General features: G+C 43.0%; 1 protein-coding gene across 13 annotated transcripts in view; it reads right to left on the reverse strand.

Moving 5' to 3' along the window:
• Positions 1 to 26,803, reverse strand: part of TLN2 (talin 2) — a 494,903-nt gene that overhangs the window by 9,101 nt on the left and 458,999 nt on the right. For all 13 annotated transcript variants that reach the window (XM_069596307.1, XM_069596312.1, XM_069596310.1 and 10 more), the window contains 3 exons: positions 24,908 to 25,015; positions 13,047 to 13,152; positions 12,080 to 12,204 (listed from right to left, as the gene is read on the reverse strand). In XM_069596307.1, coding sequence (XP_069452408.1) covers positions 12,080 to 12,204; positions 13,047 to 13,152; positions 24,908 to 25,015 — 339 coding nt within the window. The remainder of the gene's footprint in view (positions 1 to 12,079; positions 12,205 to 13,046; positions 13,153 to 24,907; positions 25,016 to 26,803) is intronic.

The raw sequence follows: 26,803 nt of genomic DNA on the forward strand, positions 1-26,803 counted from the left end.
AAATAAAATATATACAAATATATACAAATATATACAAATGGTTTCATCAACATCAACAACTCAAATCAAAATAATCAATAATCAAAATTCAAAGACTAAGTGGTAGCACACTCTCGCCGTGTAAGGCTTGAAAAACGGGTTGAAAAAAGGAAGATGGCTGTTAGCTGTCAAAAAACCTTATTTCTCTTGGGTGAAAACAAAGGTAAAAATAGTATTTGCATTTCTGTGGTTGAACAGAGAGTCACATGCCAACCAGAGATCACACGTGGTAGCAAAGAAACCAGGCAATGTGCCATCAAGGTAGGGCTGGCCCCTTGGAAGCCTGACCATGGCTCCACCTGGGGAAGAACACAGGCTCCACTGCACTGGGGCGCTCAGGTCATCAGGGCTCTGCTTGAAACGCCATCACCAGGTCTCCTGCTGCCAAAACGCCTGGGTTGTTGAAGAGAAGCTTTTGGGAAGTTGGGCAAGTGTAAAGACCCTAGTCCCAGGCTCAGTGGGACAGAGCAGCACCATAAAGGGTGGCCAGACTAGATAACCTGCAAGGTCCCCTCCAGCAGTGTTGCTCTGTGGCCATGAGCCAGTGTGGATATGGATAAGTGCCTCTTTGGTCACAGTACCTTAAAGACGTGGCTGGTACCTTTCAGGCATTAAGAGATGATGGTCAACTATAACAATAGTTTTCTTTGTGTGTGTTGGTAAAATAAACGTAACACAAAATTTACTCTTCAAATCAACTTTAAGTATACCATTCAGTGGCACTAAGTACATTACCAATGTACAACAGCAATACGTTTTTAAGAATGCCTACTATGCGCAGGTATTTTCTAAGGCACTTCCGTGCACACTGACTTAATTCTCACCAAAAAAACGAACAGTCTTACACTGAAGTTATCTTTATCCTTATATTTACACTGGAATGCTCAGGCTGAGGGAGGTGGAGTACTGGCCCAAACGAGGCCAGCGGAGGCGTAAAGAATCTAAATCTAAGCTTCTCTGCCTTCATCATGATAGGTTTTTCCCAGACAAGGCCACCTCTTAGGGCACCAGTACAGGGGAGACTTCAGGTCAGAGACTCCAAGTTGGCTCATGGATGGTCCCATGTGAACCACCAAACAGGATGGATAAACAGACAGAATGCTTTTCCAGTTCCCTATTCTTTATGGTATCTCTCATGATTCAAGATGTGGCCATTCTCATTTCTGTTTTAATAACTCATTATCAGAAAAATATTTCCATGCAAGTCCTGTGGATCTGAAGAGGGACGGTAGCACTTGAGAAGTTCTGAGACAGAAGCAGTATATTCTCTATTTCTGACAAAGTCTTGCTTCAGGAGCATTCAGGATAGAAATGGGTTCAGTTCCAAAAGATCAAGTTTGGATTCCTGGGGTGGGGAAGCCTGTGGTAATCGTGGAATATAAAATTTGTTTATTGAAACATAAAACAACCCATCGTAACACACTCTGGCATAAAAGGTACTGTTATATTGAGTTGGCCAACAAGTTCATTTGGGTTTTCTGTAACATCTTTATGGAAAAACTCAACTGAATTTTTTGGCCAACCCAATACACAAGCCACGAAGAAATGGTACTGGGCTCTAATCGGTGTATTCAGTGACCTTGAATTAAGAACTTTTCTGGAAATTCGTTCTGCAAAAGTTAAGAAAAGTTAAGCTTATAAAAGATATAAGCACTGGGGAAACCACAGAGTTTCTGACTCCGAATGGAGCTCCTACTCATTTTGCAGATGAGGAGACGGGAGGCTCGTTGGTGGCTCCCAACATCTCCCAGGCCGTTTTCACAGGTGGCCTCAGCTATGCTATAGTTTCTAAGATCGAGTCCACTTCACAGGAGGTTTCTGATTTCCCAAATTTTAACATGCACAAAAATGGAATTTCCTTAAAACTAAGTGCCAACTCTAAGCATGGATAGATCTAAAAGAATATCTCGTTAGAATCAATGTAAAAGACCTTTCCCATATCTTTTGCTACCCTTGAAGTATTCTGTTTTGTTTTCATAAGACACATGGATTAACATATGCCATATGCACACTACTATATACAAGACAGATAACCATCAAGGACCTCCTACTATATAGCACAAGGAACTCTACTCAATATTCTATGATAACCTATGTGAGAAAAGAACCTGAAAAAGAATGAATATATGTGTGTGTGTGTATAAAACCAAGTCACTTTGCTGTATACCAAAACCAATGTAACACTGTAAATCAACTATACTCTAAAACAATCTAAAAAAACCCCACATACTTGAAATATATACTCAACTTGGAAATATTTCTTACACCACATATTTTTCTTGCCATGGCAAGTGTTGTAACGCCCTTTGATAAATATCTTTTCTTTTCTATAAGATCTCTAGATTTTAAAATAGACATGGCAGGAAGCCTTATCTCTGGGAGACATTGGCTCTGATTAAAAAGTATGAGAGTTTCCAAACAAAAGGCTTAATAAAGCTGACTATGATGGAGAGTAAACATTTAAATGCTACAGTTGGGCACAGTTCCATGATGATATCTGCTTTCTATCTGCTGGATCAGTATCTTTCTGTGGGCCAGATTTACCATCAAGACTAAATGCCCACTGTATCTCTCCTGCTGAAATTATGGATTGACACTTGATGTTTCCTCACACCATACAACTTCTAGCCTAAGAGAAAATGGGATTTCTCCAAGTCAAGGAGAATTCATGAAAAGCCATGATACTGCAGTCTGAGTTCCTGTTGGCTTTAGCTCCTCCCACCAACATACAGGATGGACTCTGGGAGAGTGGTGTGAGGGCAGCAAGAAAAAGAAGGACATATGCTTAACCATGTTGCAAAAAAGGAGACAAGTGGAACAGGCGTAGTCTTTGAAGGCCTTCCCTAAATAAAAGAATCACAATTCAAATGCTGGGCTGTTAATGGAATAAACCCCACTGTAGCTGGGAGATCGAGAACAGTAACTTAGAGATGCTGCTAGGGAGCCCTGGGCAATAATTTGCAGACCAGGACACCTGGATATGAGGAAATGCTTTCACTCAGTGGGCCGGTAAATGGACAGCCCTTCCTTGCTCAGATCACTGAGGGTCTGGTGCAAGATGCAGGTGGCATAGGCTACCCTAGGGTGAATGCAGGCCTGGGCTCAAGACACCAGTGAGCTGAATCCTACATGCCTGTGATCTCCTCCAGGGCATGGGCTGATGTTTCACACAACTTATGTCTCTGGAGCATAGCATGAGGCAGAGATACCCATGCAGAAAAGGTTTGTTGAGAGAATGTATCCATTTAATATGAGTTTCTGAGTACTAGAGTTCAGCCAGGGGACAATTTACATGGTAAGCAAAGGGGAGAGGCATGGAGTAAGTGCCTGCATCAGTAACTTTCCATTCCTGATCTCTGGGGATAACTGGACATACATATCAAAGCACTGGCTTCTGCCCTGTGGAACACTGTGGGTTGTTAACTGTATGCCCTGCCTGTATCCCTCAACTGGCACTCACAGTCTGACACTGATTCACGCATATACAGATGCAAAACACAGCAGCATGTTACTAAGAGGCCCCCTTAACAAAATAGTATAAAAGATGCTAAGCTAACAATCTGCCCTTAAGGAAGGTGTCAGCTGCAGCCTCTGAGATCTGAATCCACCTTCTCATCCTCTGCACAATACTCTTTCCCTGGTCTCTACTCCAAAAGACTATTGGCCAGGTCACCTGTAGTACTCAGCCATTGGTCTTTTCTGGACTGTTGAGTAGACTCTAGCTTTGAGAAAAGTCTAAGTACCCTTTTGCTGACATTTTTCCTGTGAGGTGATCTTCTCCAGAACTCCTTTTTTAAAAAGTTAGAGGTCTGGTGAGATCCTTCTGGGGAAAGGCCACACTTTGGGCTGACTCCCTCACTACCTGCTTCCCATGCACGAGAGAGCATTTGAGACTCTCGTACTGATGGAGAAGAGGAAAGAGGGGGAAAAAGAGGGCAGAAAAGGGAGGCCTCTACTCATTTCTGTCTTTCGACCTTTCAGGAATTCTTGTTCTAGGGACAAATCTGACTCTATATTGGATCTGTTTTTGTTTTTAAACTTTAATGTCTGTATTCTATTGTGTTTGCTATGAGTTAAGAATGTTGCCTAGAACCTGAAATATATAAAGTAGCTCACTGTCAAGGCTCTGGCCTCTAAAGGTATAACACTTTTCTATTCATTTAAAGACAAAAATCTGCAGAAGAGACAATAACATGTGTCACGTTTGAGTTTATTAGGAGTGTTGTGACCAAACCTACATGGACAGCTGCAAGAACAAAGGATCCCAGAACCAAGAAATCTGTACTAACCAAGCACACCCTTTCCCCTTTTAGTATTAAGGAAGCCTAAATCCTAACTCGGGGAAGATGGTTCTTTGGGACAGTAGTCCACCACCTTCTTTGTCAGCTGGCTTTCTGAATAAAGTTGCTGTTCCTTGCCCCAGTGCCTCATCGCTTAATTTCCTGTCATGTTGTGTGGCAAGCAGTATAAGCCTGGTCACAGTGACATTCTGAGAACATAATCTTTGTGGCAGTTCACTCATTTTCCTAACCTACCTTCCAGCCTACCTATCCAATAAGGCTGTTATATATAAATTATTAATATACACAGAGCATATAGTAAAATGCTCAATAACTCACAATTAACTTCATTTTTCTTTCTATCAATACACATACTTTTTGTGGTTTTTAACAACAGTTTTTGAGACTGTGACTTAAACTAGTTTGTTTCTCTGCCTGAGCCCTATTCTTCACCCATAATTCTAGTAAAGGTTCTAGCTGCTATCTCTGAATAAAACCTGCAATACAAACAAAAAAGAGAAATCAAAGATAAATGAAGTGTCAAACGTCGGCACTGCTTCTAGCTCCTCTTTTGACACCCAACCAGGAATTAGACACCTGGGCTTCAGGCCCTGCTCTGCCCTGTCTGGCCATGTGGCTGGGGAATTTGATGCCCTTCTCCAGACAGCAAACAAACATTTCATTTTCTGTTTGTGAAATCTTTTTAAAAGAATGCATGAACTAAAATTAGCACAGACTCCATTTTTCCTTCCTTCCTCTCTTTTGGCCTCCTTCCTAAAGGATCTTTAGTAACCTCCACCCACCCCACCCTCCTAGACAGGTCCCTGGGCATGCACCTGGCAGAGGAAGAATGTGTCCATCTGTGGTCCTCTTTTTCCCCCTTTTCTTTGTGAATTACATCCCTGCAACATCACGTCCCTTCCCCTGATGGCCTTGATAGTGAAGGAGCTGAAGACAACCATAGGAGATGGTCTAAGGGTCACTAGCCTCATTTCTGCCTCCCTCCCTGAAAACCTTCTCCAAGGGATCACCTTGCTGAGTGCAGATAAGCATCATAGTCATCTCTCTCACAGCTGGCCACTAAAACCAGACTGCAACTCACTGCACTATCTTTCCAGTTAGGAATCATGCTGTGTTACTGAAGGCCTTGTAGATGCTTACAATTAAAAACAAGGTCGTAAATCACATCAGAAATTAAAAAAATATATTTGGGTATAATTTTTTAAAGTGTGAACATCTGCCTATAATTTAAATGTCCTCCAGGAAAAAAACCAGAAGGCAAACAACAAGAACTTCCATAACATGAGTGAAGCATTTTCCTGCCAGGTGGAAACCTGAGTGGAACAGGCAGTCTCAGGTTCTTCCCTTTTGGTAGTGAGTCTGGCCACTAGCAGTTTGCTTCTGATTTTGAGTTGAGAGGTGCTGGAGGGGAGACCTTACCTGTACCCAAAGACCTGAACAGTATGTGAGCCAGGTCAGTTTTTCTTCTGGAGGACCCCAGGTCGGTTGTCTTTAGGACTACCACACTTACTAGTCTTAATGAAAGGGAAACTTCTCAGAACCATGGGAACTGCCAAGAGACCAGAGCTGGTCAGTTGGCCTGGTCTCCCCAGGTTGATCTGGTCCTAGGGGAAACTCCAGGGAACCAGTCAACAGACAAAGCAGGTGCCAGAGAGAAAGTGCTGCCAAATGGTTATGCCAGCCCCCCTGGGAAGGGACCAGCCTCTGCATCCAGGTGTGGAATAATTGCATGTGTCTGCAACATCTGATGGACAAAGTCCAAGCTTGTCCCATTAGTATTTTGGGAGCAGTTTTCCCACAGTAGCCACCACTCTTTCTTTAAATACCACTGGAATAATCTTTTAAATGCTATTTCTGTTCTTTTTTTCCTGTATGTCATTCCAGATTTATGCTACAGATATCTATCCATCCATCTATCCTTTATCAGTGGAGAAGGCAATGGCAACCCACTCCAGTACTCTTGCCTGGAAAATGCCACGGACGGAGGAGCCTGGTGGGCTGCAGTCCATGGGGTCGCTAAGAGTTGGACATGACTGAGTGACTTCACTTTCACTTTTCACTTTCATGCACTGGAGAAGGAAATGGCAACCCACTCCAGTGTTCTTGCCTGGAGAATCCCAGGGATGGGGGAACCTGGTGGGCTGCCATCTATGGGGTCACACAGAGTCGGACGTGACTGAAGTGACTTAGCAGCAGCAGCAGCAGCAGCAGCACCCTTTATCAGAATCTACTAATTGCTATTTCTATTTGATAGAAAAATTCTTAAAGATGTGTCAAACTCTTAAAAACATATATAGGCACTCGAGTGTCTATCTAGGAAGCATGGATGAAGAACAGATGACAGAATTTTTCCAAAGATTTAATTACGTAGAATTGTTACACTGTAAAGTCATGTGACACGAATCCTGTGTGTGTCTGAGGAGGGTCTGAGAGACCCACTCCTCTGTTTGGTGGGGACTCATGTGGGAATACATGCTGACTAGGGGCCCCACTCACCTTTATTCTTCCGCCAAACTCATGTCTCCTGGCCTGGAAGCAGCTAGTGGTACATGAGCTCAATGCCCACTGCTTAGTCATAGAGAAAATGCTGTATCCTTCTCCTCCCTGAACATCTGGCTGCTTTTCCCCATTTGCTCAACTAATCAGTAGAGCCTGCTGGTCAACAGCAAAATGTACCCTAAAAAGATACATCAATTCTAATGTAGGGCTTCAAACTTCAAGTCCTTTTAAACAGAGCTTTTCATTGTTCAGAACAGCTTGCTGCTGCTTTTCCAAGACTATCTGTCATTTTGGCCAAACAACTTTAACTGGGCTTAAAACTCAAAACAACGCCATCTAGCTGCGTGAAGGTAGCATTAACTATGGCAGCATCTCGGAAACTGGCTGAAGGAGCTCCTGCTGGCACATGGCCACTGCTCTCTTCTCAATGACGAGGATCCCAGGGACAGGCTCCACTTCCTAACTCCCAACACTGTATTGACCTTCCCTGTGTCACCACTTCTCTGCTGCTGTGACCTGTCACTAGGCAGTCCCCGCCAGCAGCATTGGGCTGGCTCTTAGATACACCAGAAGAGGCTTTCCTAACCCACCTGTACACACCTCTGGCTCACTATCTTCATAGAGCAATGTCTGCATATTCAGGAGTGACCTTTACAAGAGCACATCCTCTTTGCTCCAAAAATCAGAGGTATTAGCACAATACTTCCCCTTTCAGAAAGCAGAGTTTTAACTCTTTTGTTGAAAGAGATCAGAATGAACCCGCATATCCTTCACAGGCTCTCCTAGGGGAAGGAGGTCAGAGCCAACTGAGTTAGGCTGTTATGAGCCAGGAAAAAATGTTTCACAATCCTGAACTTCCTGTTGCACCCAATTAGGCTATGGAATCACTTTCTGATTGTCGGCATATTCTAAATATTATCAACCTCTACTGACAAGTTAACCTACAACAGGAAACTCAACAGACAGAATATATTACACACTGCATTATCTTTATTAGATATATTTCGTCCCCAAAGTTTATATAAAGCCCAGTGACTCACCATCCATACATTTAGTTTGGCTGATTTGGTTTATACATTTTGTTACTGTGGGTGGAAAGCAACGTTACAGAGAGTTGATTTGTGTTTGAATTTTTTGCTGAAAGCTTGATTGTGAAAATTACTAATTTCTAAATTGAAGATCAGGATAAAACTGAACTGAAATGAAATGTAAATCTAGATGTGTCTGGAGGTTATAATCCTGACCCTGTATCACAAACATGGGTTTTATTCCCCCACATTGAGCACAGCCTTTAAGGATTCATCACTGCACAAAACTAAGCTATACAAAATATCTAAGCTCTTATGAAACATCACTAATTATGATTTGTTTCTATAATAAACAAAATAATCTAGCAGTACAAATACAGGTTTTAAATGCTACAAGAAGAAGTGGAATATAACAAAGAGATGTAATGAGTAATCTACCTCTGATTCTAACATATTCTTTCCTGTTGCCTTATGAGCTATATTAGGAACCCCCGGAGACAGGGCAAGACACTGTAGGAATATGTTTGATATATAGTTGGATTAAATAACAACCTAATATATCAAACATATCACACAGAGGCCTGCAGAAAGGCATCCAGGTCTGACTGAGCTGAGAATGGGGCACAGCACTGCAAGCTGCAGCCATGGGAGGGGGGAGGGGGAGGGAGCCACTGAGGCACCTCCGTTACCTGTCTGTGGAGCACAGGTGTGTCTGCAGGTATGGACACGGCGCCGCCAGCGGTATCCTAGGCACATGCACCTGGGCTCACTGACATTCTCATTTTGCCTTTATACCATCTTCCCAAGCAAACGGTGGATCCAAAGATGCCAATTTGTTACTTGTGTCTGGGCGATTCCCGGTAAAAACAGATGCTTCCATTTTTAAGGGCCCAAGCTGGGAACATACCAGGAATCATCTTTACAAACCCTGGACAATTTCTATTTTTAAAACAGGCAACCTGGGAATGTGGTGGGCAAAACACAGAGATGAAGACATTGCCCATCCCCCAGACTCCCTCAAAGCAGTGGAGCTGCTTGCCAGGTACAGAAGCAAAGCACATTCACCCAATCTTGGGTGCCTGGGGTTTTATGTAGAGTTATCAGGGACAGAGGTATAGAAGCAATGGCCTACTTACAGAACCCTGAGGATTTGTGATTGATTAATTGATTGACTTCCATTTTGGAAGGGGATGGGAAGAATTGGTTGGTCTCAAAAGACTGATTATGATGTCAGATTGCGATTTTTTTTTTTAACTGGGGAGAAATTCCTTCTTGAAGTCAAGAAAGATATTTTATTTCATGCAGGCATTAACCACAGAGCAGATGGCATTCCCAGACAGGCACAGAATCTGGCTTAGGGTGATGGGTTCTTCAGAACGGTTTTATAGATAACACAATCCATGTGGTGCGAGCCTTTGTCCCTGGCTGGAGTGAGATTTTTAATCATTTTAAAGACTCAGGAAGGGCCAAATACTCCCTCATATGAAGATGGGAGTGACACAGAGTAGGTACCCCCAAGGAAGGGACTCAAATCAACACTTATGTCAACTGTGACCCTGGCTTTCCTTATAAACCCACACTGTAAGCAGAAAGGCTGGGTGATCCCAGGGCACTGGGGGAATGCACACGGGCCCACTTCAGCAGTCATCACTAACTTTTTAAGTGCTATTATTTTTAAAACATTGTCTTATGAAATTTTAAGACATAGACCCTCCCACCACCCCAGTCCCACCATCATCCTTGCACATTCCCCACCTGTCTCCTTCATTCACAAGTGTTTCTTTTAACAGAGTTGTGATCATACTGAGCACAGGACTCCACATCCTGTTTTCTGGCATAACTTAATGTTATGCCAGGAGCATCTTCTTCATGCTACACAGACTGATCATCCATTATTCCGAACAGCTACATACTTGTCCTTCGAGGAGACACTCGAGGGCACCTCCAAATTCTTGCTGCTTTGAATAGGATGAAAGGAGCAACTCTCTCATGCACACAAGACTTTTATCCTCTCTGGATTTCCTCCTCAGGACAGATTCCCAGAGGTGGGATTAACGGCTCAAAGATTATGGGTAAACCAAAAAACATCCCCCATGCGGCTGCACCAGAGTTCCTGATACTAGGTAGGCCAAGAGGACTGGAATGGGCTAAACTGCCACCTGGAGCCCATGCAATGCTGCTTCTAGCTCAGTTGAGGTCACCTGACTCTGGCAAGTAATTTGCCTCTGATTCCGCATCCCTAGAGCAGGGATGCTAATGCTGCTGCCTTGTGGACTTGTAAGGACCAGATGAGTTAATCTATGTAAAATGCTATGTACCTAGCATGTGCTTGGTACTCAATCAGTGTGAGTTTGTTTTTTTTTTTTTAGCTAAGGCCATAAGCTCATGGATCCATGGAGTAACTTTTGTTTCAGACATTTCCTAGGAGGTAGTAGATAAAAGTTCCAGAAGTGTATTTTTGGTGATAGTGATATTACTAAGTCTTGCGACATGTCAGGCACTATTTCTAAATTATCTAATGTTATGTCAATAATGCTATGGGGCAGGAACTCTAATGACCTGGTTTTTCAGATCAAGAATCGTGAGATAAATCAAGAGCTGGACAGAGGGGAAGCAGAACTGAGAGCAGACAGAGCTTGGGAAGATCCTGCCAAAGGACAACAGGACTGGGATTGAGACAGGAGCTCTTAGAGCTTGGGAAGTGGTGGTGTAAATTAACGCCAGGCTAATTCTCCAGCAGAAAGAGCAACTGACACGGCTGCAGCACTAGCAGACAGAAGCCTTCCCCAGAGGACGGGAAAGTACGTGGCAAATCAGAGAAGGAAAAGGACAATGAATTAAGTTTAAGCCTCAAAATCACAGTTAATGGCTGCCTGCTTCTTAGCTGAAAGAAGTTTTCCACTCACGCTGAACTTATTTTATAAAGCGGAAATAAAGTCAAGTCCAGAAGATGGAGTTGCCCTTACCCCTACACTTAGCTCTGAAGTTTGCAGAGAAAAACTTGGTTAAAATCTCATATCACCTAAGACCCTCAGGTCAAGGCCAGTAAAGAGGACCTTGACAAACTCAAAAACTAGAAGCCAAAACTCTGAACTTTTGAGTTCAGATGAGAAATTCTAAAAAAGGCCTTTACCAAATTTAGAGCGACAATTAGGAGACTGGCTCTAAGAATTCCAAGGTTTTAAGAATGTTTGCAAACTTAATAGATTGCCTATATGCCCATGTGTATTTTACACACATCATGAGCCCAAGAACTGCTTTTGAGCACTTTGGTGTATTTTAGTACCCAAACTCCACCTTTTTTTTTAAAATTATTTTTTTATTTAAAGGTACACTTTTAGGCATATCTAAACTGGAGATCCAACTTTTTTTTTTGAGAAGAGCCAGATTTTACTTCCTAATTGTATGTGGGTCCTTGGAAGGGAGGTGAGGTTATCAGCAGGGACTTGCTTGACTAGAAAGATGGCTCCCTTTGGTTCCACCATCTTCCTGGTGAAGACAGCCATGGGGGAGACGGGATTATGGTTTCGTTACAGGGTTGGGCTTTGTCCCCCAGACAGCACCAGTGCACCATCTTTTTACATATTAATTGTCCTCTCTACTGCACTACCTTAAAGTATCTCTTTCTTTTAAAAGACTTTCTCTTAACACACATTTATGATCTTAAGTTCTCAACATTTATCTAGATGACAACCATAGATGGAGAAAACATGCCAGTTAACCACAGTCTCCAGCATGTACTGAAAAGAGTCTGTTACTGGGTCCACTTTTGAGGTTCACATTACTCTCTGTTGATTTTTAAGGAAAGGAGAGGCCCAGCACTGCTACTTTTGGTAAAAAGCATTATGGAAACCAGAAAATTACAGGGTGACAGTCTCACATTCAATTACTGGGGCTTTCTATAGAAAACAGCCAATACCTGCTTCATATAATAGTGAAACAAAAATCATGATTTTGTTTCAAGAAACACCTGGATTCTTCCTCTGGCTACCCAAAGGTATTTCTTGGGGTGGTTAACCAGAAAGACCTACCCTTGGGTCTTTTTCCATACCAAGTAAAAAGGTGCTAGGCAGGCAGAACAGGTTTGCAGGTTACTAGTTCCCGCACAGGTAGGGACATGAGCTTGCTGAAGCCCACCTGGCTCCACTCACAGCCATCCACTGGAAGACCTACTGGAAGACATCAGACAAGCAGCCACACGTGGACACTCACTTTCGGTTTTGCTCTTGGCTTCAGTTGCTCTAACTTCTTAGCAGCAGCCTCAATGGATGCTGCAGCCCCCAGTAATTCTGTTTCTGCAATGACGGTTGGGTCTTCGGGATCCACCCACTCTGTTCCTAAAATCAGTCCAAAAAGGGTCATTCTTGGTAGCTGCGGACCTCAGGGCAGTGACTTAATTGCAAACAATATCGGGATTTGCATGCAGGCATGCTCCATAAGCCGACCAGCTGCATTCTCCTAAGGGATGTTCTCCCCAAGCTCTCGTAGAGGTCAACTGCGTGCAGTGGCCTCCTGTCTGATCCTCGTTTTCCAAACCAGTTGTACAGACAGCCCTACCACAGAAGCAGCCATCAATGAGAGCTGCAAAAATCAAGGTCTTACAGACCGAGGCTAGCTTGAGTTTTACTCTGATTTGTAACTTAAAGCTCATGAATGCAAGTCAGCATCCACAGGAGAAATGAGATCATGCTGAGCACAGAGATTTGTCTTTCTCTTCTGGGAACTCATCCTCATGAGTTCCCAGAAGAGAACAACCACTCCCCTCAAATGCAAACAAAGGGAGATTGGTTAGAAAACCCTTCCCGGGTGAGCTGATTGCTTCCACGTACAATGTATCCAGATAGCACCATTTCTAAACATGAAGTGTATTATTTAAATAAAAATAAATATTCAAAGAAAAATACAGAAGAAAATGGATGGCAAGACCCTTAAAAGAGAAGTGAACAGTTCTAGATGGATTACACCATTTATGTTGAAGCACTTAATGCATAACTGGAGAGAAGACTTGTTTCAGGAGGATATCACTTTTTAAGTCTAACTCCACTCCTATTAGCCTTTAAAAATATCCTCACTCTACTCCTCTGGCTGTCAAGAAAAGGCCTGTGTTGGCCGCACGTTCTCTCTGCTCAGTCGGCTGTCCAGGCTGCCCCACAGGATGCCATGTGAGAATCCAGCCTACCTTTCATGGCCTCTGCTGCCTGGATGAGCTCGGTCACGGCGCCTGCCACGCGCTTGGAGAAAGCAGCCAGCTGGTGCTTGAGTTCTGGTGTTGGTTTCTGAAGAATCTGTGTGTGAAGAACACGTCAGACATGTAAGGAAGATGGCAGCCACTGTGACAGGAAGCCCACTCTTGCGGGTGGATGCAGAGCTGGACACCCTGGTTTGAAGTTGCAAATCTGTCCCTGAGCGACTTCAGAAACTTAGGGGAAACACCTAAGACTCAGTGGCCTCCAGTTTCCTCACGTGAGAAATGAAGAGTTGGGGAGCAGGGGTTTTCCTAAGGTCCTTCTGACATACTTCCCTGAGATCATAAGGGAGATCAAGTTCTTAGTTGTTCTTCTGTTTGTGCCTAAGACAAATCTACTCACATGAAGACTACCCAAGGTGAAAGAATGCTGAGTAAACACAAAAGCCCAGGGCCACAGGTCATCTGGTGCTTGTGACAAAGCAAATATGGGGCCAGAAGACACGTGTGGGACTTAGGTGGGATCTGGGAGGGAAAAATCCTCAAGAGGAGGGCTGCTCCTAAAAGGACAACTCATTTCCAGGGTTCTGACTGCAAGCTCTCCTGGGAGAAGTCCTACGGACTTTCCTTCTTTTAAACCTGGCTTCAAGGGGCTTTAAACTTGCTTTTTTTTTAATGGTGTTAAAAAAGATCCTAAAAAATATAACCCTAATCCAATTTAAAGGACATCCTCCAGCTGATTTCTTCTCAAATTAATTCAAGAACAGAACTATAAAATAGACGAGCATTCCCTACCATCCTCCCCCATGGATTTACATCTGACTCACACCTCCCTTAATCTTGAAATTTCCTTCTTTCAATACTCTTTTCTGCACCTCTTACCCATGCTTTACAGGGGTCCTGCTGAGATTTAGAAATCCTCGGATATTCAGGAGGAAAGCACCACTGCTGATGACTATGGACAGTTTCGGAGCCTCTGAGCAGTAGACAAAGCGTGGGCATTGGCTTTGTCAAACCTGTGGTTCAAACTTGGCTCCACCTGCTCCTGGTTTGTGACAATGGGCATATTACTAACCCCCCTCAGAACCTGTTTTCTTATTTGTAAAACTGTAGTGATGTTTATGCCTTAGGAGTGGCATAAACATCAAATGGAATCACACACAAGAAGTATCTTACACAATGCCTGGAGCACAGCAGGCATTCATGAAATGTTAAATTCCCTTTTTGGTGTCCTATACCCTTTTCACATGGCCAGGAATTGTACTCTTTCGCATGAGTTTGCAAAAGATGTCTTTTGAATCCAAAAATTATAAGAGAATTTAAAGAGAAGCTTGGTGAAAAGTCTGGGGTTGGGAGAGTTAACAGGGTTACACATTGACCAGTCCCAGACATACCAGTGCATAGAAGACGTTATGTTACACCCTTGAACTGATCAGTCAAAGATTCTTGAACATCACTTCCCAGGCATCTATCCCTACCCTCCTTCCTCTGGCACTCTTCTAGATTTTATACTTGTTACTGTTCTGAGTTCAGTTGTTCTGTTTTTCTCCTTCCCTCACCCTAGGACCTACCTACACATGTCACCATGCAGATATTAACTCAGTACAAACCTGTGAATGAGTGAACAAATGAATCAAGTACAACTGTCTTTGTTTACAAATAACATGAATGTCTACGTAGAAATTTCTGAGGCATTTGTTAAAAAATAAAGGAAAAAAAGGTAGAATAAATGTGCTATTAGCAAGGTCACAAGGTAAAAGGTCAGTCTACAAACACCAATTATATTTCTACATATTACCAGTGAGTAAAAAAGATTTTCACTGCCAATATGCTATTACGTATTAGCAGGGGGAATTAGAGTTTTAAAAAGGCAATACCACTTATAGTAGCATAAAGATCATGACAGACCTGTTAAATTCGATAACAAATGTGCAAGATGTGGATGCTAAAAACTATATTGTTGAAAATATTAAAGAAGACCCACAAAAATGGATATAGTATATTCATTGATTAGAAGATTATTAAGACATCAATTGTTCTCAGATATCTCCATGATCCTAGCCAAAATCCCAACAGGATTTTTTTTTTTTTAAAGATACTGACAAGATGATTCTAAGTTGTATATAAAATGCAAAGGACCTAGGACAGCTAAACCATTTTGAAAAAGAACAAAGTTACAAGTCTTATAATATCTGATTTCGAGACTCATGATAAAGTTGTAATAGTGATCAAGACAACATGATATTGTACACAGACACAGATCAACGGACCAGGAGAGAGTCCAGAACTAGATTCAGTCGGCCATACTGGTTGACTTATTGAGAACAGGATAATTTTGTCAACAAACGATGCTGGAACAATTGGATAGCCATAGGTAAGAAAATGAACCTGACCCTTTCCTCACACTATATGCATACATGAACTAGAAATGGAGTAGAAATCTGACTGTAAGAACGAAAACTGTAGAATACAGGAAAATAACCTTAGTGATCTTAGCTTCTTAAATAGGGGACAAAACACATAAATTATGCTTTAAGACTTTAAAAAGCAGGAACCTGCAAGTTTGTCTTAGAACCTTAAAAACATTATGCCACATGAAAGAAGCCAGTTACAAAAGACCCCACGCTGTATGATTGTGTTTATATGCAATGACTAGAACAGGCAATCCATAGAGGCAGAAACAGGATCAGTGTTGGCCTTGGGCTAGGAGTGGGGCTGAAGGGAATGAGGAGAGCTAAAGAGCATGAGGTTTCTTTTTAGGGAGAAGAAAATGTTCTAAAATTATTATTATGGCCATAGTTGTACAACTCTTAAATACAGTGAAGATCAAGGAATTGTATGACTTAACTGGAAAAGTTTGTCATATGCCAATTATATCTCAATAAGGTCGTTAACAAGAAGAGAATTAACTAGGCAGGCAAATGAAAGAAGCAAGCAAGGAAGCTGGTAGTAAAGCATGTCACTCCAAAATATGCCTCTTTGGCATACAGATTGCTTTCAGTTGGTTATTTTGAGAAAAATCAGACACAGGAGATGCTCTGAAAACAGGGAAGTTACCCTTTGAAAGGGAAATACACGTTTATAAAAGAACCCTCCTTCTCTGTACCAGTAAGAGAAAGCTGACTCAAAATCACAAGAGAATGCTATCAATGAAGAAGGCTCTGACTTGGACTTTCCCAGTGGTGTAATGGATAAGAATCTGCCTGCTAATGCAGGGGACATGGATTCTATCCCTCTTCTGGGAAGATCCCAAATGCCCAGAGCAACTAAAACTATGGGCCACAACTACTGAGCCTGTGCTCTAGAGCTCACCAGCCACAACTACTGAGCCTGCATTCCCTAGAGAAGCCACCGAAATGAGAAACCCATGCACCACAATAAAGAGTAGCCCCCACTTGCAGCAACTAGACAAAGACCATGTACAGCAACAAAGACCCAGTGCAGACAAAAAAGAAAAAACGCTCTGCTTAAATCTGCTAACAATCTTAACCCTCATTAACCCTGCTTTTCCTGACCACCTGCTCCAACCAGCCTCCTCGCACCATATACACCTTTGTGTTTTTTTTGTTTGTTTTTTTTTTTGCCTAAAGGCAGTATATAATCGGGTGGCTTAGGCCAGTTTGTGAATTACTTGTTTTTTTCCTGGGTAGCTTCCATTTATCCATGGGGTACACATGTGAATACAATTTTGTTTCTTGTTCTCTGGTTAATCTGTCTTACAACATGCAATCTCAGGCAAGAACTCAGAGCAGAGGGAAAATTATTTTTCTTCCCCCACACTGGGATATAATCCTAAAAATAACTTGATAACCTTAGTGAACAATCTGCCTGCAATGCAGGAGACCTAGGTTTGATCCCTGGGTCAGGAAGATCTCCTGGAGAAGGAAATGGCAACCCACTCCCATATTCTTGCCTGGAGAATTCCCATGGACAGAGGAGCCTAGCAGACTATAGTCCATGGGGTCGCAGAGTCGGAGCCTGGCTGGCTACAGTCCATGGGGTCGCAAAGTTCGACATGACTGAGTGACTAACACACACTTGCAAGTAAACATTCAGTTCTTCCTAAATGTTTAATATTTTAGATAAAAGACATATATTAGTTGCACTTTCATTTTTACTCAAGTTCTATCTGCACTTTTTTGCTTTTGGTCTGCATTGCTGTCATTTGTTTTCTCTTTAAATATATATTTGTCTTCTGCTGCCAGACACTGTTGGATTTCCTTGGTGGCTCAGATGATCAAGAATCTGCCTGCAATGCAGGAGACCTGAGTTCAATCCCTCAGTTGGGAAGATCCCCTGGGAAGATCCCCTTTGGCCTCCTCGCTCCCCTCTAGTGTGCATTGTGCGTTTGCATTATACGTTAACAGATCTGCCCAAGAGCAGAAATAGCTGCTCAACCATAAAGATCAATTCTTCTCCTTCTGATGCCGCCATGTAACTCCTTAGAAGATAAAATCCCTTTCTCAGTCCTGTAACGGGTCACAATGACCCACTACTCACACTGTGTACATACAGACTTCTTTGGTGAACTTTACGTACAATGTCAGTACACCATTTCCCTTAAAGACAGAGATGGATGCAGAGTAGACTGAAGAGATACTGGGCCACACCTAATGAAAGTTCTCAGCTTAAACACTTACAACCTTATTAATGCCACCAGCGTTAATAATTACTTGTACTCTGCCTATTTTACAAGATTATTGTTTCTTGCATTACCAGATGTGTGACTGAGCTTCAGATAAAACTAATAATGACTAGGTGAGTTGAAATGATTGACCAAATATATAGTGCCAGGACATCAATGACTGTAACAGTGTAACTCATGGGAAGAAGAAACAAGAGGGAACTGTATCCTGGAGCATAACAGACTAGTAAATCAGGCGGTCCAGAGGCCTCTGGTTGGTTACCGTTAACAGGACCTGGTCCTATAATAGCACATTGAGTGGCCTATCAACAAAATCTTGGCCTGACCTGCCAATGAGCATTTCTAGCGCAGTGGAACAAATTGGTCACAAACTGCCTTCCAACCTCTGGTTGCAATTAAAACTGGAAGGGAAGGGAGCGTAAAATAAAGAATGTTGCCCACCATCCAGGCCTGTAAGGATTAAGTCATTCTCCACTAAGTTACTGACCTACAATATATCCTGAAAGAAATTCAGGGCAAGGGTGAGGCCCTTTGTGTTCCAGGAAAACGACTGAACTGATCCTCAGAGAATTAGATATTTTCAGGAGATTTTGAAAATGAACCTGAATTCTTACATCTTATACTGTGAAAGCACTAAAACCTTTAACGAAGATGTCTGTCCCTAGTGACTAGCAGCAAGCTTCTCCCGAGATGAGTGCTTAATTGTATGTACTCTCTTCGCTAAAAGCACATATATTCTGATGCCTGCCTTCTCACTTACCTCTTCAAAACAGTTCTCAGAGCTCTCTGAGAGACTGTCTCCCAGGATATAATCCTCAGGTTCACTCAAATAAAATTTTTCATTTCTTTGATTGACTATTAATGTTTTTCACCGACATGACAAAGAACTCATGCCTAGAAAATATAGAGAACTCTAAAAGTTCAAGAAGACAAAAACCCAATTAAAAAGGGCAAAAGATCTGAACAGAGATCATCTGAGAAGATATACAGAAGGCAAACAGGTACATAAAAGATACTCCATGTTGTAAATTAAAACCACAGTAGACTTCCCTGGTGGTCAGTTCAATCCCTGGTCAGGGAACTAGATCTCACATGCCAAAACTAAGACCTGGTGCAGGCAAAATATATACATATTAAAAAAGAAACCACAATAAGATACCACCTCATAGTCACTAGAATGGATAAAACTGAAAAGACTGACCATTCTAAGGGCTCACAAAGACATGGAGAAATGGGAACTCTCATATACTGCTGCTGGAAATAACCACTTTACAAAAGAATTTAGAAAAGAATTTAACTTTACAAAAGAATTTAACTTTCCTAAGAAGTTAAAAATGTACCCATCCTATGATATAAATATTCCATTTTAATACATTTATCCAAGAGAATGAAAACATATAGGCAGAAAGACATATATAGGATGCTCTTAGCAGCTTTATTTTTAACAATCAAACCTGGAAACAACCCAAGTATCCATCAACAGGGAAACAGATTAGAGAACACCATGTAACAATAAAAGGGGTCAAATTACTGCTACACATAAGAATGTGGATGGAATTAAAAATACTGGTGCTGAGTGAAAGAAGCTAGACAAAGAAGAGTACACACTAGGTGATTACTTTCATATAAAAGTCTGGAAAGGGTAAGCAAATCTATAATAACAAAATGCAGATCAGTGGCTGCCTGGAAGTTTTGAAGAGTAATGGATATACTCATTGTTTTGATTGTGGTGATGTTTTCACAGATGTATTCAAATATGAGCACTCAAACGGTAAACTTCAAATATGTGTTTATTGTATGCTAGCTATGCCTCAATAAAGCTGAAACAAAAGTGAAGGGTGTGGTAGGGAGATTCACTTAAATCACCCAAGTGGAGTGGTGAAAGCCTTCCGTCTTTAAAAGAACCTTGATGGAATGAGAAAACCACTTCTGTATACACTCTGGCTCTAAGACAGTCAACGGCCCTGGCAACAAAGCACCCTATTTAGACAAGGCAGAGCAAAGGAGTTCTATTTTTATTCTGCAATTAAGTCAACATGATTTCTAATAGCAGGAAACAGAACAAAATTAAAGTGCAGCTAGTGAAACTGAGGGTAATTTTAACCCTGTTGAAGAGCTCTTATTGTGGGTTAGCAGCAATATTGAACTGTGGTCGCGCAGAGGCCAACTGGCTGCCTCTCATCCTGCAGTAGAAATCCTCCACAACAAACCAGCTAACAGCAAATGCAGAAGGCCAAGACTGCTCAAACAGGCACAGCTAAAGCTACATAAAGTAGCTCCCAGGGCAGCAAGGACAGGGTTCTGCCTAAATTAGATCCCTCTGTTTATAGAATGATAACTGGATTCTCAACCAAACAAACAAAACATTCCCCAAGGAGGGGTTCTCGATTTGGAGTTTCTAAATTCCCAAAGGATCGAGGGGGGTGTCTGGGAATCCTCCTAACAGTTTAAGGACATTTATGTTTATGTGCTGATGTTTTTCTGATGAGGGTAGGGAGATGGCAGGAAATGGGCTTTTAGCTAATTCAGGGAGGCCCAAATCCATCAAAGGTTAAGAAAGCTGAAATCATGATAGTTATTTGTGCCTCAATAGAGAAAAATAGGAGAATGGTATCGGTAAAGGGTATAAAATTATTATTGAGAGTTTTTTTAAACAAATAAGAATCTGAACCAAATAAGACAAAATTAACAAAGTTAGTTAATTATAGATGGTAGACACACAAATGTTGACATGGTTTTCTGTGTTTTAAGATTTTTTTTTTCTAAAGTAAAACTAAAATATACAAACCAGCCAAAACAGGTGAGGAATCCTTGACTCTAAGATATTTGAACTGAACAAGCCAGAGCAGGATACCTTCTCCCACTTTTCATGTGTCTAAATTTAAAGAAAAACAGCCCCTGAAGAGGATGGCTGAACTCCTTTGGACCACTTAAAAGTGATCTCAGTTTATTCCTCTAAATTGCCAGACACTTTCTCAAAGTGAGGAGGAGGGCAGGATGGGGAGTATGGTGTATGTGTGTATGTGTGTATGTGTGTGTAAATCTCTAGTTTTAACTGCTTTTTAATTCACCACCCTCAAATAGCTTATCTTAGTATTCTTTCCCTCTACCTTAAAGGTAATTTCCAAATAAATCTAACGTCTTCTCTAAATTTGCAATTTGGCTTTCTTTATCTGACTCTGAGTTCCCTCAGAAGTGAACACTAGTGTCTATGTCTGTGCATTTCCAATTTCTTCATTTCTTCTTGGGTCGGGGCTCCACCAGCTCTGTCCTAAGCGGTCTTACGGCTCATGGTCCTCTCATGTGGAGAGCTTCCCTGGTGGCTCAAGTAGGAAAGAACCTGCCTGCAGTGTAGATGTCGGTTCTATGCCTGGGTTAGGAAGATCCCCTGGAGAAGGAAGTTGCAACCCACTCCAGTATTCTTGCCTGGGAAATGGACAGAGGGGCCTAGCAGGCTGTGGTTCATGGGGTCACAGAGAGTCGGACATGACTAAGCAACTAAGCAGGCATGCCTCTCATGTGGAACAATCTTCCTCATACTTAGCATTGTATTAGCCCAGATTTCTTCCAAATCTGTTTGGAGAAGGAGTGAGGGCACATGAGGTGAAATGTGAGCTTATTTTCAGCTGTAGGACCAAGGAGACTACCACTGTCTGCAGCTTAGAGGACGGAACGCTGTCACAGAGGTTCCACCGTCTTTAGTTAGGAACTGTTATTTTTCATGTTTATGATAATGAACATTGTCTGGATGTTTCCTTTCTGTATTTTTACTGGAAAATATCCTTTATGGAATATGTGCAAGTCTCTAAAGAGACAAAAATATATGAGCTAATGTTTTAAAACAAATATTTGATGTGATTTCATTCTTATCTCCTTGGACATTAGAACCATCAGCACTTGTCACCATAAAAAGGCAATAACATCCTTCTTGCAAAGCATGAGACCATTTCTGTATGCACTATAAAAGTTTTCATGTCATCTAGCTTTTCTTCCTATTAGCGATTTTAATTTAGCACCAGCGTTTTTCATACTGTAAATCTCAAAACAACTATGGGGAAACAGGACATTTATACTTCTACTTTATTTATGGGTTACAATGATAATAATTGTATAGAAAAATAAAAAGAAATTCAGGTGGCAGGCTTCTAACAGACACATCGACTATCACACAATCAACCAAATTAGGTTTGAAAACATCAGGTTTCAGAGTCCTGTCTCTTTAGTAAATATCAGGAAGAACTCAGAAAACACCAGGGAAGTGGGGTCCATGGAAAGAGGCAAGTGGTCGCTCCCCTATTGCTAACCTCTGGCCTCACACGAAACCTCCTAAATCACAGGTGATGTGGAGTCTCCCTGTGGAATGTGTGCTTCCTGTTCCAGAAGAACCTGCTGATTATCACTAGGGCTGAGGCCTGACAGTCATTGTGTCTGTGCTAAGTCGCTTTAGTAGTGTCTGACTCTTTGTGACTCCATGGACTGTAGCCCTCCAGGCTCCCCTGTCCATGGGATTCTCCAGGAAGGAATACCGGCATGGGTTGCCATGCCCTCCTCCAGGGGATCTTCCCGACCCAGGGACTGAACATGCGTCTCTTATGTTTCCTGCATTGGCAGGTGGGTTCTTTACCACTAGCGCCACCTGGGAAGTCCGACACAGTCATTAAGTGGCCATAAAGCTGGGGTCTCTGAGTGTGTGGCCTGGAAACGGCTCCTAGGTCTTCCCTCATGTTCACTGAGACCCGGAATCCTGGGCTTCTTCTTGAGCAAAGAGGCCGACCATTCTCCCTGGCCCCCACCCCCAGGAGGCCTTGTCTGCTGCCACTAACACACGGTGTGTAGGGAGACGAGCTGCGGAGACCGGAAGTGCCTTGGTGGATGCTGCACCTGGTTCCCAGATACTGGGAGAGGGGCTACAAGTGGCTTGAGGTCAAGGAGGGGACCCTATGAGGGCTCCCTTTTCCTTCTCCCTTGGGAGAAACCTCTTAAAACAAGTGCGGGCACCTGTCCTTCCTCATGCAGACAGAACTCACCCTGGACTAGCAGAGAAGGAAACTCAACGTCTTCACTGTTTGCCTTGAAGGCTGCTGCAGCCGTTCCATGCAGCTTCATGGATTTGGCAGAGATGCCACTGCTGGTGGGCCCCAATGCAGTAACATTCTCATTAAATGGTTCACCAAGAGCAAAGATGTGCAGGGGCCTGGACCTACTAACCCTGAGTCAGTTGTCAGTGCAACACAGATACGGACATAGGAGCGGGAAAAAATATGGATTAACCAAGAAACGGACCTGGAGGAAACAGGTGAAGTAAGGATCCCTCCTGTGAGTAATAAGAAGATACCAGAATTGTGGTGCTGGAGAAGACTCTTGAGAATCTCTTAGATTGCAAGGAGATCAAATTAGTCAATCCTAAAGGAAATCAACTCTGAATATTCATCAGAAGGACTGATAATGAAGCTGAAGCTCCAATAATACGGCCACTTGATGCAAGGAGCTGACTCACTGGAAAAGACCCTGATACTGGGAAAGATTGAGAGCAGAAGTAGAAGGGGCGGTGGAGGATGAGATGGTTGGATGGCATCACCGACTCAATGAACATGAATTTGAGCAAACTCCAGAAGACAGTAGAGGACAGAGGAGCCTGGCATGCTGCAATTCATGGGGTCTCGAAGAGTAGGACACAGCAACTGAACAACAAGGAAGTTTTAAACGACCGAGACAGAAATCAAAGCATAGCAGAGACAAGGAGAAACAGGGGGTCAGGGGAGAGCCCCCACTTAGGAAGCAAGGTGGGCACTGTTGCTGCAGCCCCGCACCTCTGCACCTCCGCTCAGCCAGGACGGGCACCTTACAGAAGTATTTCAGCGAAGCGTGTAGCAGACGTGAGCTCAGCCAGTGCCCTGGCCTCCCCACAGTCTCACTTAATCCTGAATAAGCTGCCTGTCTAACATCTGAGCAAACTCAAGTCCAGAGAGATGGTGGTTGTGCAGCTAGTTTCTTGGCAGAGCCTGAATTTGAATTCGACGGTTCTAAACCTTAGCCTGTTTCCACTATGCTTTCTAATGTTTAGACATAACAAGATTCCATGTGTCCAGAACAGATTGTCTCATCAAGAAAAAGATACCTTTTGGAAGCCTTACTGGCTTCATTCTCTTTACACTGAATTTCCTGCTAAGTGTACTCATGGGCTGAAAACTTCAGTTTCAACACAGAGAGCTCGTTTGGCTAAGGGAGGCTCGTGCCTGCAAACGCTGACTGACCAAGATGTTCTCACCTGGCTCACAAGCAATATACTGGCTTCTGCTCACAAGTATTCAGGCTTTGGGAGCCCAGTGTGAGGAACCGCAGACTGGTCATGCTAACAAAAGATGCACTTTTGTACCGACCACAGTTACTGGTGGCTCAGCGGTGAAGAATCTGCCTGCCCATGCAGGAGACGTGGATTCGATCTCTGGGTCAGGAAGATCTCCTGGAGAAGGAAATGGCAACCCACTCCAGTATTCTTGCCTGGAAAATCCTATGGACAGAGGAGCCTGGTAGGCTACAGTCCATGGAGTTCCAAAGAGTTGGACACAACTTAACAACATGACTAAACAACAACAGTTACCTGGGTGAAGAATGAAAGTGATGCTCCCTTAGGAAACCAAAAGTGCTTAACATCAGAGGGAAATTTAAGTTAAAGAGAAGGCACTGAAATGCTAGGATGGGGACAGCTGAGAATAATAACTAGGGCATGGTCCCAGGTCTGTCATTAGTAGCTGGTAACCTCAACCAGGAGGCCAAACATCTTTGAGTCTTGGATCCTTCCTTTGCCCTGTGAGCCTCATGTGGTTGCATGAAAGGAGAAAAATTTCAATGCCCAGACAATCAAAAGGCTTGACAGTCTTTGACGGATTTTTTTTTTTTTTTTTTTTTAAGATTTGGGAAGAAGCAAAAGTAACGAAGGAAGGGGAGCTACCGTCAAGTTTCTCCTGGGGTGTTGTTTATGACTCCTGAACAAGCTCTCTTCCAGACCTCCCCCAGTTCTTTTGGATTTGAATGGCACCTCTCTCCAGGCTACACTTGTGAGTCGGAGCAGTGAATTGTGAGACGCTTTTTGGCTCAATCTAGTCCAAGCCTTGCAAGTGGAGCTTGCATGAAGCTCTAAGTGGGATTTTCCCAAGGAAAGGATGCTTAGCTCCTCCCCAGCCCCAGCCCTGCCCACGCCCCTCCTCACCACCAAAACGTGCTCCAGGAGGTCCAGGTAGCCGAGGGTGCACTCTGTCCCATACCGCAAGGCTCTGGTGCGCACCTCCTCACTGACGTCAGGGTGGAAGGAAGCTTGCTGGAGAAAGAAAGGAATGTCACCTTAAGACAGGGAGAACCAGGAGGCAAGTGGACCAGGCAGCCACGTGGTCCTGTACGTCCTACCCGTTTCCACTTTAGGTTCTCTGACAAGTTCGTGTCTTGCTTTTTCCAGTGCCGAGGGGCCAGACAAAAGCAAGTGAATCTGGCCCCTTTTTCCTTCCTTTCTCATCACGCCGACCCTCACATCTTTTATTGAAAGGAAGAAATTCCTCACTCTGTGACCAGACCACACTGCGGTCATAGCCAGTCTCCTGACTGGGCCCACTGGCTCCTGGGAACCTTCGGACAGCAAGCTCCCCAGCACCCTCAAGGTGCCATAAATAACTCACATTATACATGTCGAGATAAGCAAACCAGGACATATGGTTAACACAGCATCTGACCCCACTTCTTTTCGTACTTGTGACCTGCTGACTTGAGTTACTCAAGAGATAGCGTTTCACATGGCACGTCCATTCACAGGGCCACCAGATGAACTACATAACATCCAATGATGTTTGAATTAACAATGACAACTTTTAGCCTAAGGATGGGGCACCCTGGTGTGTGTGTGTGTTTTTTTTTTGCTCAGTCTGGCAATCCTACCCATTTAGCCTTTCCTGCTATAACTTCACTCTGGAAAGAACTTGAAGGGGCTTACAATACAAAAAACTGCAAAAAAAAAAAAAAAATCACAAGTCAGGACAAACACAAATCACACATTAGGATAAAAGGTCAAGGCAGAAGGGGAAGAGTGACCTGTCTTCGTGCTTCCTCCAGTCAAATCCTTCTTCCCAGGGATTGGGGGCTATTTGGAGAATACCTGGGACTTCTCCTCACCTGCCCCCCAATTTGAGTGGCCAGCATCTATCATTTATGAGCCTGGTTTTATTCATCTGAGAACTAATAGGCCAGGCCTTTAACTCCTTCCACACTTTCATCAGCCTTGCTCCCCCGTGTCTCCAAGTGTGAAGACAGAGCCCAGGTCTGGTTCAAGGGGGAAGACAAGGGCTATGATGCTCCTCTAGTAGGTAATGCACAAGGCCCTCATTGAGAGCTGTGTGGGTGCTGGTCATCACTGCTGGTGACTCTAACTTGACAGAACCCTCGGGGAAAGCAACCTAGCAATAACTAGAAAGTCACACCATTTGACCCACTAATTCTACTTCTGGGAGTTTTGCCTAAGGATATTATCCAAAGCATAGAAAAAACCCAAAGATGCCCAAAGATGTTCACTGAAGTTGATGATTAAGGAAAGTGCAGATAATCTAAATAGTTAATAGTAGGGGAAAGAGTATATTCATTAACAACATATTTCATGCTCATTAAAGAATCAGTTATAATGACTTATAGTGACAAAGAAACAGTCATGTAACATTAATCATAATTGGAGAAAGGAAGTTGTGTCTGATAAAGACATAGGAACATGAAAGCACGGTCAGAAAGAAATATACACTGGAATTAACTGGGGGTGTAGGGAAGTCTGTGTCCCCATTGGAGCAATTAATGTAATCCTCCATGTCTGGGAAGATGAGTCAGTGTGGGTCCTACTACACTTCTGTTTCTGCCCTGGCTGCCCTGTTCAGCCCAAAGGTGGTGTTCAAATACGGCCATGTAGCCCTCTGCTTGGCACACAACTGTTCCTCCTTGGCCCACCAACTGGCATGCCTAGTTTTCTATATATTTACTGCACACCGTTTCTGGAAAGCTGCCTCATTTCCTTTCTGCAAGGGATGGGAAATACCAGAGACCACAGGAAACGTAAGCATCAGTAAGTCCTGTCCTG

The sequence above is a fragment of the Ovis canadensis genome, chromosome 7 (genome assembly GCF_042477335.2).
Source record: "Ovis canadensis isolate MfBH-ARS-UI-01 breed Bighorn chromosome 7, ARS-UI_OviCan_v2, whole genome shotgun sequence".
NCBI lineage: Eukaryota > Metazoa > Chordata > Mammalia > Artiodactyla > Bovidae > Ovis > Ovis canadensis.